Here is a 19435-nt window from a genome sequence, read left to right as displayed (position 1 = left end):
ACAAGAACAACTTAGAGGAGGGAAAGTTTATTTTGGCTCACCATTTCAGAGGTTTAGTTCATGGTCGACTGACCCCATTGTTCTGGGTCCAAGGTAAGGCAGAACATCATGGTAGAAGAGTGTGGTGGAGGAGCACTGCTCAGCTCATGGCAGCAAGAAGGCAAAGCAAGGGGGAAAGACAGAAAAGGCCACGAGGAAGATGCACACTTCCAGGGCATGCCCCCAGTGACTCACCACCTCCAGTCAGGCCCCACCTGCCTCTGGTTACCACCCAGTCCATTCAAACTAGGATGGACTGATAGGTTACCACTCTCACAATCCAATCATTTCATCTCCGAGCATTCCTGCATTATCACAAGAGCTTTGGGGAGATACCTCATATGCAAAGCATAACTCCATTCTTACTAATTTCTGTTAAGTACTTACTCTGCATTGGGAGCTAGGCCAAGTGCTTTACATGTGCTTTGAGATTAGCTGATCCTCACTCCAACTCTGGGAAAAAGGTTCTATTGTTATCCCCATTTTATGGATGGCGAAACTAAAGTTGAAAGATTTAGTTAATTGTTCACAGTTTCACTATTAGTAAGTGGCAAAACTAGGAGTAGAAACCAGAAATATAACTTCAATCTTCATCCCCTTGGCTGCTACCCTTTAGTGCCTGGGAATGTCACCCTTGGTACCCTCACACTAAGTGGTGCTCACCTTCTAGGCCCTATTCAAAGTTCCCCTCCACCCAGTCAACATATCTCAGGACATTAAAACTAGATGACAACTTAGTGTTTGCTAGTGTAAAACTCTTCAAAAATGAATTTTTAAAATTCCTTTGAATTCCTCAAAAGTGAGGAAAACAGCGAACACACTTGGTGATGGAAGCCTTCCAGGCTTCGGCCATTCCAGGACCCTCTTCTCTGGGTTCCAAACCCCTTCCTCCTCTGCCAATCCTGCTTCACCCCATCTTTAGCCTCTCCACCTGGCCCCACACTCAGGCTTCAACTTCCTCACACACTTTCAACACTTCCCCTGCCACATCTCTGCTCAGCTCAGACACAGATCTCACAGGTAGGGGGTTCCTCTGTGGGGAGGAGGATTGCTGGGCTGGGTAGTGGGCCCCAGTGCTGAATCCCAGCTCCCTATACATCATTTCTATGTGGCTTCTCATTAAATAAACCAGAAGCCAAACCCATGTCCCCATAATAAGAAATCCCTCGTCTTGCTTTTCTTCACATCTACACACTGGAGTTCCAGCAAGTTATTTCATCTTCCTTCAAATATTCCTCAGATTCTGCCCTTCTGAGCTATTTCTACTGCTAAAGAAGAGGCAGGGTGGCAGCCATTGAGGGGTCTGCAAGAGCCCTTGGCTCTGTCCTGGAGGCTTCTCCCTTGGGTATCTTAACACTCTGATAAATTGATCAGAATCCAAGGGGCAGGACTTACTTCTGATTCCAAGTTTCCCATCCATCCCATCTGAGCATTAGCATTTTTTGGAGGGAGGCAGGACTGGAGGGCAGGGAGCCCTCCCCAACCCCCACCCCATGACTCCTGTTATCAGACTGAATTACCCTTATCTCCAGGGAATACCAATCCACCTGTCCCTTTGAGAGATTATTCCTGCACCCTGGGGTCATGGCACCTGTTTCCCTTTGGAACCACTTGTGGGAAATCAAACAACCAGGTATGGTGGTGCACTGCTGTGAGGGTGGCAAATTCAAAACCAGCCTCAGAAATGTAGTAAGATCCTAAGCAACTTGGAGGAAACTCTTATCTCAAAACAAAAAAATAAAAGGGTTGGAGATGTGGCTCAGTGGTTAGGTGCCCCAAGGTTCAATCCCTGGTATTAAAAAAAAAAAAAATTAAAAGAAAGCCAAAACAATAGCCTTATTGATTTCCACACATTTATTCATTTAAAAAAATACTTATCTAACACTGTCAGAGTCCATTTGTACCACTATAAAAAAAAACCACAGGCTAAGGCATTTATAAAGAATAGAACTTTATTTCTCCCATTCAGGGAAGCTCTACAACCCAAGATCAGGACTCTGGTAGGTTCCATGTCTGGCGAGAGCAGCTTTCTGCTTCCAAGATGGGGCCTTATTTCTGCATCCTCCTTAGGGAATGAACGCTGTGTCTTCCAGTGGTGAAAGCGACACACCCCATTAAGCCTTTTTAATAAGGCACTGACCCATCCATGAGGGTGGAGCTTTCTCGATATTTGGCCTCCTAAAGCTACCGCCTTTCCATACTGTTACATTGGAGATTCAACAGGTATTTTGGAAGGACACAAACATTCAAACCACAGCAAGCAAACCCCACTGCCAGGTTCTGTGCTACTGTAACCGTGCTTCACTTCACCCTTTGAATATAGCTCTGAGGCTTATGTTTAAAAGGGACAAGTTTTCCTTTTTCTCTTCTCCCTCTCCCCCTCCCTAACCTGGGGGCAGGGAACAAGATTACCCTGAGTTTTCCATGCTCCACAGGAAGGAGATGCCTGCTGAGGATCTGGGAGAACCCCCAACCAGAACACGTCTGCAATGTAACCCTTGAAGAGTTCCTTTAAACTGCCCCCCATACCCGCCCCTATACTTCCTGGTGAGCAGAATCACATCCTTTGGGACAGGAGTCCCCTGTGTTTCTCCTTTACTAGCAAAGCAATAAACCTTTTCTTTTTCTCCCTTGTTCTCAAAACCGTGTCCTCGTTATTGAATTGGCACTGGGGACAAGGACTGAGCTTTCGGCAACATTAGTGCTTGTGATAACACAGCACCTGCTCTCAAACAATCAAGTCCACTGGAGAGTATGGGCATGAAACAAAATCACGTCGCTGCATGTGGAGTCACAGAGAAGAGAAAAGCACAAAGAAGACGGCACACTCCTCAGGTAGTGTTTAGCAAAGAACTCGGCCTGGACCATCATGCATCTACACAGAGAAGTCTTCCTGTCCTTTACTCATGTTGGACAAAGCATAATATTCTACTACCTGGTCTCTACTTTTGTTCTTCCCAACTTCTGTCCCTTTTGAGAAAACCAAAAAATGTTCTTCACTATCCCGTGCTCATAAACATGCAAATACTGGATTATTTTCTGCCTTTCAAAGTTTTACCCCAAATATAATGGCCAAGTATCCACTCCTTCAGGAAGCCCAACAACCTCTTCCCCCAAGCTGGGCCACTTTCATATTCTTCCACAATTTCCTGTGCTTACTTCTGTTAAAATACATATGACATGGCATAGAAATTTCTGCTGACTCTCAGTTGTCCTCACCAGAATTGAGCTCCTTAAGACAAAGACTTAGTCTTTGATTTCTATATCCCCAACATCCAGCTCAAAGTCATAGAGAAAAAAATCTTTGGAGTAAACTGTGATTTCTCACTTTCCACCTTCAAAATATCTTCAGAATCTGATCAATTTTATCACCACCCTCCTAGCCCAGTTCTGCTTCTCTCCAATGACCTTGAGCCGCAACACGCAATATGGTGGCCATGAACTAGATGTGACTATTGAGCCCTTAAAATGTAGCTGCAGCTATAAGATATACTGAACATATAAAATACACATTGGATTTCAAAGGCTTTAGAAAAAAGATAAGAATGTAAAACATCTAAATAATAATTTTATATTTGTTGTTGTGAGCATAGTCCTGTCACCTGTAGACCCATAGCCCACCTACCCTCACTCCCCATCTCAGTTATTATACTTCAGGTACACTGGCTTTTGTGCTATTCTTAGAGCCTATGCCACCTCAGGACCTTGATCTCTGCCTGTCAGGAATTCCTGGCTGTCAGATGTCTGCAAGTCACTCTCCTTCCTTTCTTTCAGATTTCTACTCAAATGCATACCCTAAACATCCCATCTAAACTAACATCCCACTCTTCTTTTTCCTTCCATCCCAGTCCTACTTCCCTGCTTTAGCTTTATTCATATCACTTATCATAACCTTCCAATGTTATCTGTATCTATATCTATATATCTATCTATATATATATATATATATATTTATCATATATATATATATATATATATATATATCCAACACCCAGCTCAATGTCATATATTATGTACTTGTCTATTCATTTATTTCCCAATTGAATATAAACTTTGAGGGGACAAGAACTTATTATTTTGGTCTCTAACTTTCATAGATATTCAATGAACATTTGTTAAACAAATAGTGGACTTTCAATAAATATTGGATGGACAAATGGAGCAAGGGGTTTAAAGGGTCTAAATGAGGCTGTGCAAATAGCAGGGTGATGTATAACTAAGTTGAGGGACCATGCACAGAAAGAAATAAAAGTGGACAGATGCCATTGAGAATTTTTCATGAGTACATTTATTAATTCTGGCTCTCCGCAGGCAAAACAGGACTGTGAGGGGAAGAAAGCACCCTCCTAAGGACATTGCTGGGTGAAAGGCTCTCAGAGAGCTTCCTACTCATGGTGGAGGTTCTTATGGGTTGTCTCAAGCACAGAGGCCACCAGTAATAGGAATTCCTTGAAGTCGACCTGTCCATCTGCATTATCATCCAGATCCTGGAATATTTTGTCAATGGTAGATTGGTCTTTGGTATTCTAGGAGAGAGAACAGAGAACTTGAGTTCAGATCCTTCATATAAAATTCCCCACCCCAACCTTCCTAGGCCACTCATCTCTCAGGACTCAGTTTAGTGAAGTCTAAGACATTAAGTCATTGAGACAGCACTGGGAAATCCAACATGACAAGACAGAAGATTAACTGTCATTGCAGGATGAGCCATCCAGGAATCATGCAAGGCTTGACCTGGAAGGTGCTCTGCAGTTCACCTAACCAGCCTCCCCTCCCCTGCATCTTCATACTTTACATGAGGAAACAAATCCCAGAAAGAGGAACTGAGTAAAACCCAACAGGATAGAGAGTATGAGAGAGGACAGCAGAGGCCCTATCTCATAGCGGGGGAGATTTACCTTGGGAGCTCAAACTGGGGCTGACCCCACCCCAGTCCTTGTCCCACCAGCCTCCCTCAGAATTCACCACTCCTTCAGCACCGGGAGAGGACACATTGGTGACGAGAGGGGCATCACCTACCTTGATGGTGTTTGCAAGGTCCCTTGTAATCAGCTTCTTCAGCTCACTCTTACAGAGGGTGTCAAAATCCCCCAAACGAACTGAGTACTGGTGGAAGATGTTGACAATTCCCTCCAGGTGGTCTTCCAGTGTGGGCATTTTCCCAACCTCAGGTTCACCTTCTAGAAGACAAAAGAGGTCTAGCATCAGTTCCTCCTCACACCCCTTAACATCCACTCTCCCCTCTTTCTGTATCTAGAGATGCAGAGAAAGCATAACAGAAATCTTCCAGATCTACTTGGGGTCTCTCTGCTCCAAGTTTGAACCATGATGATTTTTCATTTGTGGGTAGGATGAGAAGGAGAAGGACACATAATATTTTGTAAAGTCTAAAAGAATCAGCCTCAGTTGCCCATGGTGTCACATACCACACCATTCACCAAGGAAGATCGTTTAGAGGGTATTGCTCACTTAAAAGCTCACAAGAAGGGTTCTAAAGCTGATGATGCTCTTCACTTTCCCCAGATAACAAAACTTTGGCCACACAAGCTCTACAGATGTCACCACCCCAGCCAGGATAAGACATGCCTGAGGCTTGATCCCCCTAGCACAGCAAGAGCTTGAACTCAAAATGTAGTGTCAGCCCAGAGATGCCCAGGCAAGCAGAAGCTTCTGTGATTACAAAGTGACCACCTGCAATCACACTCCTGTGGAACACCTGAGGACCCAGCGAAGGAAAAGACACTTACCCCTCACTGCACGAAAGTGTGGAGCAGTAGCAGAAAGCCAGCACTGGTAAAGACCACAGACCAAGGAGGCTTTTATAATGCAGTCTAAGCTTCACCTTCAACGTGGAGATGAGAAATCTCTCTGATTCATATTGAGGCAATTGCTGAACGATGCTGTTGCTCAACAGTTTTGATCCTGTGGTTTTGACTGCAACAGGAGCAGCTCAGATGCCCCCCCCCCACCTTGACTCTCACACTCCTCCTCATCCTCAAAGTCACAGCACTGGCCACCCACCCATACTCAGGAGCCTTGCATATTCTCAACCCTGGGCCAGGGCCCAGGCTTCAAGTTCAGCTTCACACCCTACTTCCTACAAAAAGGCTAAGAGCGAATTTCACTGTCTGGAAAGGGAAGGAGGAGTATTCGTTGACAATCTATTACAACAAAAGCGATAATGACAAAATAATCAAAGTATATGTAATTCTGAAAGATGAAAAAGAGATTAGTTTAAAGTTAAAGAAATCTAAATAAATGGAATTTTGCTATTATCAATAGTGATACATTCGTATTAACAAACGTAGCATACCAATGTGAAATGTTAATAATAGAGGAAACTGTATGCCAATGCATAGAAACTGTCTGTACTATCTTCTCAATTTTCCCATAAACCTAAAACTATTCTAAAAGAAGAGTCTGCCAAGAAGCAAAGAGGCATTGAGCACTCAACACACCTTGCTTAGTCTTCAAAGCAACACTATTTTTCGGATGAAGAAATTCCCTAAAATGAGAATAAAAAACAGTACCTGTTCATTCTTTTAAAAAATGTATATGATTTTTGGTAGACATAGACAATCTTATATCAGACCCCTGTCTTTTTTTCCAAATTTTTTCCTAATACAGTCAGTTCTCAATTTCCTTTCAAAAATTCTTTCCTCAGTGCAACCCAGGCTCCCAGAATCACTGTGGGAAAAGCCCTGTGCTGGGCTCAGGAACGGAGTAACACCAGTGAACCAGACAGTGTGGCTGCTCTCCACCTTGCCTCTTCAGGAAGTTCCTCTCACCCCACCTGGGCACCAATCTCATGTTTGGTGCCCAGCCAAGGAAGCTGTAGGGGATCAAGGGTTTTGTCATCGAATAAGCACCTGGCACAGTTCCTGGCTGTCAGGGGCTGGCCCTGTCTTCTCCACCCAACAGGAAATCCTTGGGGTCTGGGCTATGCAGAAAGACTGGCGTGCAGGGGAGCCAAAGTTTGTGAAACTACTGTGTACGATACCACAATGCAGGACATGAATCATCAGACAGAGGTCAAAACCCATAGAATGTACAGCACCAGGGCTGAACCATAGTGCAAACCATGGACTTTAATGATAACAATGATCAATACTGGCACATCAATTAACATATGTACACACTAATGTCAAATGTCAATAGGGGAACTCAAAGAAAGTCAATCAATGGGGCATATTTTGGAACTCTCTGCACTTTCTGTTCAGGTTTTTTGCACACTCAAAACTAACCCCCCCAACACCAAATAGTTTATTAATTTAAAAAAGTATTGCCACATCTAAAGTCACTGTGTACAAAAAGTAGTGGAATACAACACAAGAATCAACTTTTCAAATAGTCAAGTTCACTTTCACTTCTCCCTCTTTTTTTTTTTTAATTGTAAACAAATGGGATACATGTTGTTTCTCTGTACATGGCGTAAAGGCATACCATTTGTGTAATCATAAATTTACACAGGGTAATGTTGTTTGATTCATTCTGTTATTTTTTCCCTTCCCCCCACCCCTCCCACCCCTCTTTTTCCCTCTATACAGTCGTCCTTCCTTCCTCCATTCTTGCCCGCCTCCCTAACCCTAACCCTAACCCTAACCCTAACACTAACCCCTCCCACCCCCCATTATGTGTCATCATCCACTTATCAGCAAGATCATTCATCCTTTGGTTTTTTGAGATTGGCTTATCTCACTTAGCATGATATTCTCCAGTTTCATCCATTTGCCTGCAAATGCCATGATTTTATCATTCTTTATGGCTGAGTAATATTCCATTGTATATATATATACCACAGTTTCTTTATCCGCTCATCAATTGAAGGACATCTAGGTTGGTTCCACAATCTGGCTATTGTGAATTGAGCAGCTATGAACATTGATGTGGCTGTATCTCTGTAGTATGCTGATTTTAAGTCCTTTGGGTATAGGCCAAGGAGTGGGATAGCTGGGTCAAATGGTGGGTCCATTCCAAGCTTTCTGAGAAATCTCCATACTGCTTTCCAGAGTGGCTGCACTAATTTGCAACCCCACCAGCAATGTATGAGTGTACCTTTTTCCCCACATCCTCTCCAACACCTGTTGTTGCTTGTGTTCTTTTTTTTTTTTTTTTTTTTTTTTTTTTACGTTTACATAGGGTAATGATGTTTATTTTTTTCCCTTCCCCCCCACCCCTCCCACCCTTTTCCCTTTATACAGTCCTTCTTTCCTTCATTCTTACCGCTCTCCTTAGCCTAACTCTAAACCTAACCCTAAACCTAATGCTAACCCCTCCCACCCCCATTATATGTCCTCATCCGCTTATCAGCGAGATCATTTGTCCTTTAGTTTTTTGAGATTGGCTTATCTCACTTAGCATGATATTCTCCAATTTTGACCATTTGCCTACAAATGCCATAATTTTATCATTCTTCATTGCGGAGTAATATTCCATTGTATAAATATGCCACAGTTTCTTTATCCATTCATCAACTGAAGGGCATCTAGGTTGGTTCCACAATCTGGCTATGGTGAATTGAGCAGCAATGAACATTGATGTGGCTGTATCTCTGTAATATGCTGATTTTAAGTCCTTTGGGTATAGACCAAGGAGTGGGATAGCTGGGTCAAATGGTGTTTCCATTCCAAGCTTTCTGAGGAATCTCCACACTGCTTTCCAGAGTGGCTGCACTAATTTGCAACCCCACCAGCAATGTATGAGTGTTCCTTTTTCACCACATCCTCGCCAACACCTATTGTTGCTTGTGTTCTTGATAATCACCATCTAATTGGGGTGAGATGGAATCTTAGGGTAGTTTTGATTTGCATTTCTCTTATTACTAGAGATGTTGAACATTTTTTCATTTATCTGTTGATTGCTTGTACATCTTCTTCTGTGAAGTGTCTGTTCATTTCCTTAGCCCATTTGTTGATTGGGTTATTTGTATTCTTGGTGTAGAGTTTTTTGAGTTCTTTATATATTCTGGAAATTAGTGCTCTATCTGAAGTATGAGTGGCAAAGATTTTCTCCCACTCTGTAGGCTCTCTCTTCGCATTACTGATAGTCTCCTTTGCTGAGAGAAAGGTTTTTAGTTTGAATCTATTCCAGTTGTTGATTCTTGCTTTTATTTCTTGTGCTATGGGAGTCCTGTTAAGGAAGTCTGATCCTAAGCTGACATGTTGAAGATTTGGACCTACTTTTTCTTCTACCTTATGAATTTTTTCAAAGTTTTAACTTATATCAAACTAAATTATTTCAAATTAAAATAATATAAAAATTAAGTCATCAATACAAAAAAGTTATAGCAACAACCAAAAGGACTTTTCTAGTTACCCAAGAAGTAGGGAGGGACATGCCAGCAGCTTACAGTAGGACAGAATAGCAGTCCTCCTCCCCCCACTATACCCCCACAAGTTCAGTTTTACTTCAAGTTAGCCCAGAGCCTGGCTTTGGGTAGTCACTCAATAACTACAAATGCTTTTCTCTCACCAAGACAGCTTCTCTAAAGTTACCATGTCCAAAGAGGACATAAACTCCCAGATATGCAAGGAGAGAGAAAAAGATGACAGAGTCCCTTTAAAGGGTGTGTGACTGAGTCTAAAGAGATGGGCAGCCTCAGATCAGTTCTGATGACCAAGCCTCTTAACACATGAGTGTTTGGGGAACAGTCCTGATCCAAATTATAACAGGTGGGGATGAAGGTGAAGAGGGCCAGAGGAAGCATTCCTTCTTGTTGTTTTAACAGAATAGGTTACAAGCCTTGGTTTTGGCCAACTAAATGTCACCTTAAAGTTTTTTTGGTTTTTGTTTTTGTTGTTGTTTTGTCTGTGGAGGAAATGAATGAAGCCAATGAGACAAGAAAGAACTCTCTCTGAGTTGTTTTGGGATGCAAAGCTAGTCACTGGAGTAACAGCTCAATTTTTAAAACAGAGCCCAGAGTTTTCAGGAAGGAAAAGAACAATACCACTTTCCCATCATGCTGCCTGAACTTGGCAGTTATAAAGAGTGAGGAATTTGGACTAGGGTGACCACTACCTGTGAAGTACATGCACCACATACTGGGTACTTTACCACTTGTACAAGTCTAATGAGACAGAACATTCACATAAGTTTAAGCAAAGCAACTTTATTGGGGGTAGGGTATGAGGATTGAACCCAGGGGTGCTTTACACTGAACTACATCCCCAGTCATTATTTTTTATTGTTGAAACAGGGTCTTACTAAGTTACTCAGGTTGACTTTAAACTTGTAATCCTCCTACCCCAGCTTCCTGAGTTCCTGAGATTACAGGTCTGCACCCAGCTGCATCATTACGGCTCACAGATTGGCAACCATAGACAATAGATGCCTAGAATTCATGGCAAGCTGGTCCCCCAAGGTTCAGGAAAATCACCCAGGCCGGATGGAGTCTCATCTACAACCCATGCTGCTGAAGCACTCTTCCCTGGGTTTTATACACCAGGGGCAACTGGAATAGCTGGGTCAGCCAAGGTCATGTGGGAACCTGTCCTGCAGTCCACCCCTCAAGCCAGGTATCCTCCTGCAAAGATAATTCATCTCATATGCCTCCATATCTCCCTAGATCTTACCACATCCATGTGATACTTTGACCCAATCTCAGTGCAAAAATTGTTGAGCCACAGCCAGAAGACATCTCACTAGACCCTACCACAGAAGACCCTACCAGGAAGACCCTACCACAAGCAGGACTATCTTGAGCAGTGACACCTTCCAGGATGCCAGCCATCTAGGGAAGAAGGTGCTGAAGAGGCCAAAGAAGGATCCTTCAAATGGCTCCACTGTTTGCAACCAATTGGTGGTGGGAGATTTCTGAGTCTCTCCCAGGATGCCTCTACAATACCTGAAGTGTTTACCCAGGTACAGCAGGAAGTGTTGGCAATAACCATACACCACCCTGTTCTTCCAGCAGATAATCAGAGACTGTTCAGTTACCCATCATCACCCTAGCCAGTGAGTTCAGCAAGTCTTGTTGATCCTAAATAGCCTTGGTAGCAGAGTTGGACATCTCCACCAGAGTCAATGACAAGTTGGGGACCACTTCTCCAGGACATGTATGCCTCTCCAGGTACAAGGACACAGATAGCAGAATGGAGTCTGTGTTGTTGGCCGGGTGTGTCAGGTAACCCTCTGATGTCAGAGTATGAGCATTTCTAGCTTAGAGCATCACTTTGCACAAATATACCAAGGATCCAAAATTGCCAAACATCATGCCCCATCTGAGGGTGATAGACACCCCACAAAGGAATATATGAACTGAGGGAGCGCATGTAACTCTGGTTAGAGAGTGGTCATTATAAGAGTGTAGTACAATAATACAAAGCCTGTGTCTTGTTTAGCCATGAATAAGTGACAGAATTAATTTGCAGGACATACATACCCTCACACACCACTGGCAATGTTGAATATCTGTCTGATTTTATATCTATGTTCTAGGTATACCACCCACACTGAGAGTGTCACTCTCCAATCAGAATTGTAGATGGCTTTTGGGACCCCCATCAGACTGGCAACGAGCCACACGTATACCATTCAAGTCTGGTGGGGGAAGTGCTCCAAAAATGGCAGATCCAACCACACTTCAAAGTTCATGGGAACTTCCAAAGCTCCTGAGACTGGAAGGAAGCCTCCTCCACCCCAGAAGAAAGAGGAAATTATTTCTGGGTCAAGCCCTAAGAGCTTAGGGAGATGAAAATGTCAATCCTCTTGCTCTATGTGCAGGAAAATTATCCTTGTCTGAAATATTACTCACACCAGGAAAGACTCACAGTGCCTCAGGCACTGAGATGTGTCTGAGACAGAGGAGAGGACCCAAGAAAGAAGTTCATCTTGGCATCTGTTCTCTCTACTTGTCACTCTGGGCAACAAAGGTGGTTCAGGGGGCAAAGAGAAAAAGACTGGAAAGGCCGGCAGAGAGCAAGGGCTGGTCCTGTCCACACACAAGATGGAAAGCCAACTAGAAAACAAATGTGGACTAGAGAGATTCTCTTACTTGTGACAACTCCAAGGATCTCACTTGCCAGATTAGGAAACTGTTGAGTTTCTTAACCTCTCCAAGCTTTCTCATATGCAAAATGGAAATAGTAATTACCTCTCTCATAGGGTTGTTACAAGAAAGAAATGAGATCAACTACCACAGCATCTCGTGCTTAAAGTAAAATTATCAACAATTTTGAGCCAAACCAAAATTTGATTTGTTCATGAAAGAACTGACAAGAAAGATTTCTTTTAAAAGCTGATTCGAATAATATTTGGGAATATACAAAGACAGAAAAGGAATGCCTAAGTAAGATTCTTAAGTTACATGTGAGACTCTTTTAACTTTTAATGAGTTGATAGAAACCATGACAGTTTGGGGTTTAGCATCTTGACCAGTCTGCAAAACCCTATTACCCTGTCTAGCAAATAAAAACAATCCCCTCCTTTTCTCTGTGTGAATGGCTACTCAAACATACTTTTGCTGACCACTATTCTCAAATGTCAGATCATGATGATAAGTAACAAGACCTACTTTCATCCAGATAAACCTGACATGAGATTAAAAATGTAAGCAATCGTCATTTTGTCTTTTTCCAGGTTCGGAAATTGTGTTTGTTGTTTGAACAGACATACAGCTGAAGACTTCCCCTCTTCAGCCTGTTTGAATTCACAATGAAATCCCCCAGTCAGGACACCAGAAAGTGGGCTAGGATCTGGCCCCAACCAAAATGGGCTTGATTTCCAAGTCGAGGATGTTCAGAGAAGTCTTTTCCATTGGAATAAGCTCTTTTGTTCCATTACTGGTGACCAATTGCCCATTTCCAGATCCTCTCCAAGCCATTTTGGACTTTTTGTCTCAATCACTAGCCTGAAATTAAGAGCCTTAGGTGGAGAACCTGGATGGAGAAACAAGATTTCAGGCAATGTCATCTTTTCAATCTCCGGAAATCTCAGTGGCCGGATCTGCCTCAGTTGGTGAACCAAGGTCTCTTTTGTGGGCTAAAACGTTGCATGAGGTTTCCTGTCAAACTACTTGTTTTGCAACTTCCCTCTGCCTTGTTCTTCTTTGGTAGCTGGGGGAAGAGGAAACCAAATCACCTTGCTTTGGCCCATAAGCCCTGTCTGACTCTGCCCAGCGGTTCCTGTAATGGGCACAGTCTTGTTTGCAAGTGATAATCTCCAGACCTGACTCCTCCATGAGGATTCTAAGGACAGCCTTCCTTACCTCCTCTTTCTCCAGGCTGCCAGAGCCACTTGGGCCGCCTCCCCTGCCCAACCATAAGCTCGGGAATCAATTATTGGTAGATTGTGTAAATCCAGTTCTTTACAATCAGGGCCCCATCACTTGTGGTAAAACTCCACAGAGCACATGGGCCACCCCACGGTCCCCCTGGATGGGCTCGGAAAAAGCAGACTCACAGGAACTTCAACTAAAGGCAAACATTATTAATAGTAGTAAATTCTAACAAAGATTCCATTAACCCATTAAGTCCCACATTTTCAATTCTGTGAATATTTCAATGAAATAGACACACAGGTGCATTAAAATAAGTTGGAAATAACAATCTAGAGTTTATGCATATTACTGTAGTAATATTATCATTTTACAATGTACTAATATTCTTATTGATATTTTTATATAATTATATAATATGTTATGTACTATATGTAAGTTTTCGGTGTTCCACATCTGGAACAATGTGACAAAATGGGTTAATAGCAAGTCTAACTATGCATTTTCAAGAGCAATCAAAAACACTGGGATATGTTACCCCCCACTTCAACCCTGATACACACACACACACACACACACACACACACACGCACAACTCATCACCATCACCATTAATGTAGGTAACTAAAAGGCAGAATCAGGGTACTCTCTCCTTTTGTGTATTCCTGAATTATCTTTCCACCCATTATAACTCCTCAATGTCAAACAAGGCCTGGGATGTGGTTCAGTGCACCTGGAACCCTTCTCATCTTTTTTTGACTGGGCCTCATTTGGGCCAGCTGCTTGCCTTTGAACTATGTGTAGGAGAAAATTATAGCAAGATCCCTGTGGTGCCTCTCAGAACTGCATAATCCTTGTTTCCACATTGCAGAGTGTGTTCCAGGCTTCTGACTCAGGTAGAAGCACTAGCTTTGAGAATGAACAAAGATATTCTTCAACAAAACCAAGAAGAAAACAGTTCATTCCCTGGGCCTCCCACTTACCCCAGCAGGAGCCTATCTTTAGGTCCCAATCTTAACTCTCAGCTGGTTCCAACCATTCTCACTACACCACTGATAATAAAATGGGCTGATAATGAAAGCATTAGTAAATAAGAGTTTAACCTACTACCTTTTCCTGCTCATTTGCATTTTAATATGACTGAGTTTACCACAAACAAAAAACCTAGAGATCTCAAGTCATCTTGTTGTTTCCTCTGGGGTTCCAGCCAGACTCTGACACACCTGCCCTGGAAAACTCAGGGTAAATCCCTTCACCTTTCTGGGCCTCAGCTTCCTCATCTGTCCACTGGGCAGTGTCCACTCCTATCTTCCTAATACGCATAGTTTGAGGGTTTGTTCTTTCTTTTAATCTTTTTTAAAAATTTATGGATTCCGGGACTGAGGTTGTGGCTCAGTGGCAGAGCACTTGCCTAGCATGTGTGAGGCACTGGGTTTGATCCTCAGCACCACATAAAAATAAATAAATAAATAAAATAAAGGAAGTGTGTCCATCTGCAAATGAAAATATATTTTTAAAAAATTCTTTTTAGTAATGCATGACAGTAGAATCCATTTCCATATAATTAGTCAAGCATGAATATATCTTATTCTAATTCTGACACTAGTGCCTCTCCTTCCCACTCTCTCCCCAGCCCCTGCTCCCTTCCCTCTCTTCATCTTTCTGCCATTTGCCCAGAGTTTTTTTGTTTGTTTGTTTTGTTTTTTAATTAGTGTTGTGTGGATGTACGCGGTGGCCAGTTTCATTCATAGAGTCGTATTCATAGATGTGCACAGGAAAGTTGTGTCAGATTCCTTCCACTGTCTCCCTTTCTCTGAGGTTCTTGTGAGGCAGGATGGATGTGAAGTGTGTTGTGATAGGAGACATAGGCCACAAATCCTCAGCAGTGGAAGCCAGGGAATCCGAGTGGCATGTTGGTGGTGGTGGTGGGGAGGGTTTGCCCCTCCTGACATCCTGGGACCTTGGCTCCCTCCTCTCCTCCCCTTCAGCATGAAGCACATCTGGCTCCTCCAAAGAGCTCTCCCTCTCTCCAGCCCAGAGTTGCCTGTCTTTCTCTGGCCCAGACTTCTGGGGTCTAAGTCATAAACATCACCCCAGAGAGGGTCGAAGGCCCCTGCCGTGTTCATGCAGTGGCCCAGGGCCTTGCATAGTGCAGGAGGACCTCAAGCCAGCCTTCCTCTCCCAGGGCACAGGCACCTCGGCTCCCAGAGCAGGATGGTCGTGCAGGGGTGCAGGCAACAGGAGAGGAACAGATCCAGCTGAGACACCACCTGTCCCCTCAGAGTCCCACCACCCACCCAAAACACACCATAGAAATACCTGACCTTTCATGACTAAAAATCAGCAGTCAGGCCCTGTGTTCTTGCCTTTCTGGGGGTCTTTGGACCCTTTTGAGAGTCTGATGAAAGCCACGGAGGAATGTTCTTCTGCACAACCCTCAGAATGCTGCTTCCAACTTCAATTCTGATTCAGAGATGTATAGACTGGTCAAGTTAAGGACCTTGGTTTAGTGCTTCTTGTGGCAGCTCCCTACCCTCTTCCCCCTCACTGACACCTCTGCCGCAGCACCCAGGTGAGGACAACAACAAATTTCCCAAGCCACAACTTGGAAATCCAGCCCAAGAGTTAAGCTCTGGTAAAAGGTACCCCTTCATCTCTGGCCTTCCCATTTTACCAGGCCTTGAAAAAATCCACAGATTAATGATTGGGAAATTATTTTAGATAATTCACAGATTGCCAGAGAGTAAAATCCCTCAGGGCAGCATTTGAATAACCTATTCTTTGAGTTGAATTTTATTAATAGATTAGCCTATCTGCTCATTCCTATAACATTTAATGTGGAACCAGGGATCTCTCCCTGTGTCATTAAGGCAAGAATCTGAACATTATCCACCAGCAGTCACAGAATCAGCACCCCCCTCCCTCTCTCTCTCTCTCTCTCTCTCTCTCTCTCTCTCTCTCTCTCTCTCTCTCTCTCACACACACACACACACACACACACACACACCTATCCACACACACTCCTATGTAGCTATCTCCCTAATTTCCCTAGAGCCACATCTAAAACATTTAGCTGGAAACTAAAATTTAACTTGAAGAACAGTATTAGTTTTTCTAACACCACCCTTTTCCCAAATCACTCATTTGAGAGGAACTAATAAAATTATCATCTATAGTGTTATGGACTTTTTAAATCCTTAAGTCCTAAGATGAATTACTGGAGACCACACAGCTTGAAGAGACTCAGAATAACTTGGGGAGCGAGTGAGGAGGAAGCCAGAGGAGTGGCGAAGCACTGAAGGCTTGTGAGTGGGAAGGTGGTGAGGGTGGCAACAAGCTGAGTGTCTTCTTCTTCCTTCACCCCAGGAAGCTCATTCCACAAGAGAAAAGCAAGAGACAAAGAGAGGTCTGAGGTATTGGTAACTTTATTATTCTGCAGGTACATATCCAGGGGCCCAGGCCCAGGGCCTGACAGCTCTGCTACTCTCTGTGTGAATCTTCATGGGCTGCCACACCCACCTTTATCACCAGTGCAAGGAACTCCTCGAAGTTAACCGCATTATCTGAATTGATATCCAGCTCTTTGAACCAGGTATCTGCATTCTTTTTCTGTGAGGATGGAAGGGGAAGAAGCCAGAGTATAAAGATCTCAGAGAAAGCTAAAGCGTGACTGTCTACAGAGGGCAGTATGGAAGACTAGTGACCCCTGGGGGCATTATCAGAGCCAAGCAGAGACCCCCAACCATACTCAGCCCCTCCTCACCTTCATGTAGTGAGGACACTCCGTAGTCAGCAATTTCTTCAGGTCATCCCTGTAGAGGGCATGGTAATTCCCCTTCTCCAGGGAGTACTCGTGGAAGACATTAATGAACGAGTTCATGGCGTTCTCCAGATCAGTCAGCATGGTGCCCAAGGATCTGTTCACCTGAGGGAAGGAGCCACATGGGGAATCCTGAGGCGGAGATGGTGCACTTCCCCATGAAATAGTGAAGACCAGAGAGACACTCAAAGGACTCTATCCCCAAGTAATGGCTTGACCTGTTCTCTACCATCCAAATAATTAAACCAGCAGATGGCTGTGGCTCTGATGGGAAAGGGTGGGATGTGGGTACAGAAGTGAGTCTCTCTCTCTCTCTCTCTCTCTCTCTCTCTCTCTCTCTCTCTCTCTCTCTCTCTCTCTCTCTCTCGTCTCCCTCCCTCCCTATGGCACCATACTCTGCCAAAGAAGTCCCTGCTTAGGAAATGAATGTGCCCTCACCCACTGGACAAAGCTAGAAGCCTCCACTTATCTTTCTCTCACTCTTCTCCAAGAGCACTGGTTCTTTGCTGAGATCTCCCAAGCTTCCTCTCTCCTCTCTCACCAAAAGTTACTTCGCTTCCCCAACCTTCCTCAAAGGGAAACCTACAGAGTAGGGCAGAGCCAAGCAGTACCACTTACCAGATGTCCCTGAAACCGGTTGACAAAGGACCTTCAGGACTGAGTATCTGCTCCCTTTTATAGCGGGAGGCTTGGCCAGCTGCCTGCAGCCTCAGGCCATTCAGAGAGGCTGCTTTCTTGCAAAATTGCTCCAGTCTCTTGTTTCCCAACCAGGTGGGTGTGACAATCATTGTGCACAGTGAAAATTTCTGAGGGGCGGGGAGACCGGGAAGTGGAAGACGGAAGACTTTTGCTGGGCTGCAGGGCTCGGGGGAGAAACAAAGACGAGGCCATGGCAAGCACTGCTTTTCTGGGTCCCTGGGACCCCCTCCCTTACTCCAGCCACACTCACTCCTAAGCCCTCTCCAATGTTGCTGTTGCTAATTCCATGCCTTGCAGCCAATCTTTGCACCTCTGAATTAGAATTGAAGTTGGAAGCAGCATTCTGAGGGTTGTGCAGAAGAACATTCCTCCGTGGCTTTCATCAGACTCTCAAAAGGGTCCAAAGACCCCAGAAAGGCAAGAACACAGGGCCTGACTGCTGATTTTTAGTCATGAAAGGTCAGGTATTTCTATGGTGTGTTTTGGGTGGGTGGTGGGACTCTGAGGGGACAGGTGGTGTCTCAGCTGGATCCGTTCCTCTCCTGTTGCCTGCACCCCTGCACGACCATCCTGCTCTGGGAGCCGAGGTGCCTGTGCCCTGGGAGAGGAAGGCTGGCTTGAGGTCCTCCTGCACTATGCAAGGCCCTGGGTCACTGCATGAACACGGCAGGGGCCTTCGACCCTCTCTGGGGTGATGTTTATGACTTAGACCCCAGAAGTCTGGGCCAGAGAAAGACAGGCAACTCTGGGCTGGAGAGAGGGAGAGCTCTTTGGAGGAGCCAGATGTGCTTCATGCTGAAGGGGAGGAGAGGAGGGAGCCAAGGTCCCAGGATGTCAGGAGGGCAAACCCTCCCCACCACCACCAACAACATGCCACTCGGATTCCCTGGCTTCCACTGCTGAGGATTTGTGGCCTATGTCTCCTATCACAACACACTTCACATCCATCCTGCCTCACAAGAACCTCAGAGAAAGGGAGACAGTGGAAGGAATCTGACACAACTTTCCTGTGCACATCTATGAATACGACTCTATGAATGAAACTGGCCACCGCGTACATCCACACAACACTAATTAAAAAACAAAACAAACAAACAAAAAAACTCTGGGCAAATGGCAGAAAGATGAAGAGAGGGAAGGGAGCAGGGGCTGGGGAGAGAGTGGGAAGGAGAGGCACTGGTGTCAGAATTAGAATAAGATATATTCATGCTTGACTAATTATATGGAAATGGATTCTACTGTCATGCATTACTAAAAAGAATTTTTTAAAAATATATTTTCATTTGCAGATGGACACACTTCCTTTATTTTATTTATTTATTTATTTTTATGTGGTGCTGAGGATCAAACCCAGTGCCTCACACATGCTAGGCAAGTGCTCTGCCACTGAGCCACAACCTCAGTCCCGGAATCCATAAATTTTTTAAAAAGTTTAAAAAAAAACAAACCCTCAAACGATGCCTATTAGGAAGATAGGAGTGGACCCTACCCAGTGGACAGATGAGGAAGCTGAGGCCCAGAAAGGTGAAGGGATTTACCCTGAGTTTTCCAGGGCAGGTGTGTCAGAGTCTGGACCGAACCCCAGAGGATCCAGTTCTAGAACTTGTTCTGATGAGAACATGACTGACTGAAAATTCCTCTCTCCTTGCTTCCTTTAGTCATTA

General features: G+C 44.2%; 2 protein-coding genes across 2 annotated transcripts; both read right to left on the bottom strand.

Moving 5' to 3' along the window:
• Positions 1–4308: 4308 nt before the first annotated feature.
• S100a12 (S100 calcium binding protein A12) lies at positions 4309–5940 on the bottom strand. Its single transcript, XM_047528668.1, has 3 exons — positions 5787–5940; positions 5059–5219; positions 4309–4565 (listed from the first exon to the last, which is right to left on the bottom strand). Exons 2-3 carry the CDS (start codon positions 5194–5196, stop codon positions 4425–4427), a joined length of 279 nt encoding a protein of 92 aa, XP_047384624.1. The 5' UTR covers positions 5197–5219; positions 5787–5940; the 3' UTR covers positions 4309–4424.
• A 10719-nt stretch (positions 5941–16659) lies between these two features.
• Positions 16660–17825, bottom strand: S100a8 (S100 calcium binding protein A8). The gene is made up of 3 exons (XM_047522028.1): positions 17691–17825; positions 17016–17177; positions 16660–16861 (listed from the first exon to the last, which is right to left on the bottom strand). Exons 2-3 carry the CDS (start codon positions 17154–17156, stop codon positions 16733–16735), a joined length of 270 nt encoding a protein of 89 aa, XP_047377984.1. The 5' UTR covers positions 17157–17177; positions 17691–17825; the 3' UTR covers positions 16660–16732.
• Between the last annotated feature and the right edge of the window lie 1610 nt (positions 17826–19435).

Source organism: Sciurus carolinensis, chromosome 1 (genome assembly GCF_902686445.1).
Source record: "Sciurus carolinensis chromosome 1, mSciCar1.2, whole genome shotgun sequence".
In the NCBI taxonomy this organism is placed as follows: domain Eukaryota; kingdom Metazoa; phylum Chordata; class Mammalia; order Rodentia; family Sciuridae; genus Sciurus; species Sciurus carolinensis.
The sequence above is the reverse complement of the archived record's forward strand: the minus strand, read 5'-3'. Positions and strand labels throughout refer to the sequence as shown.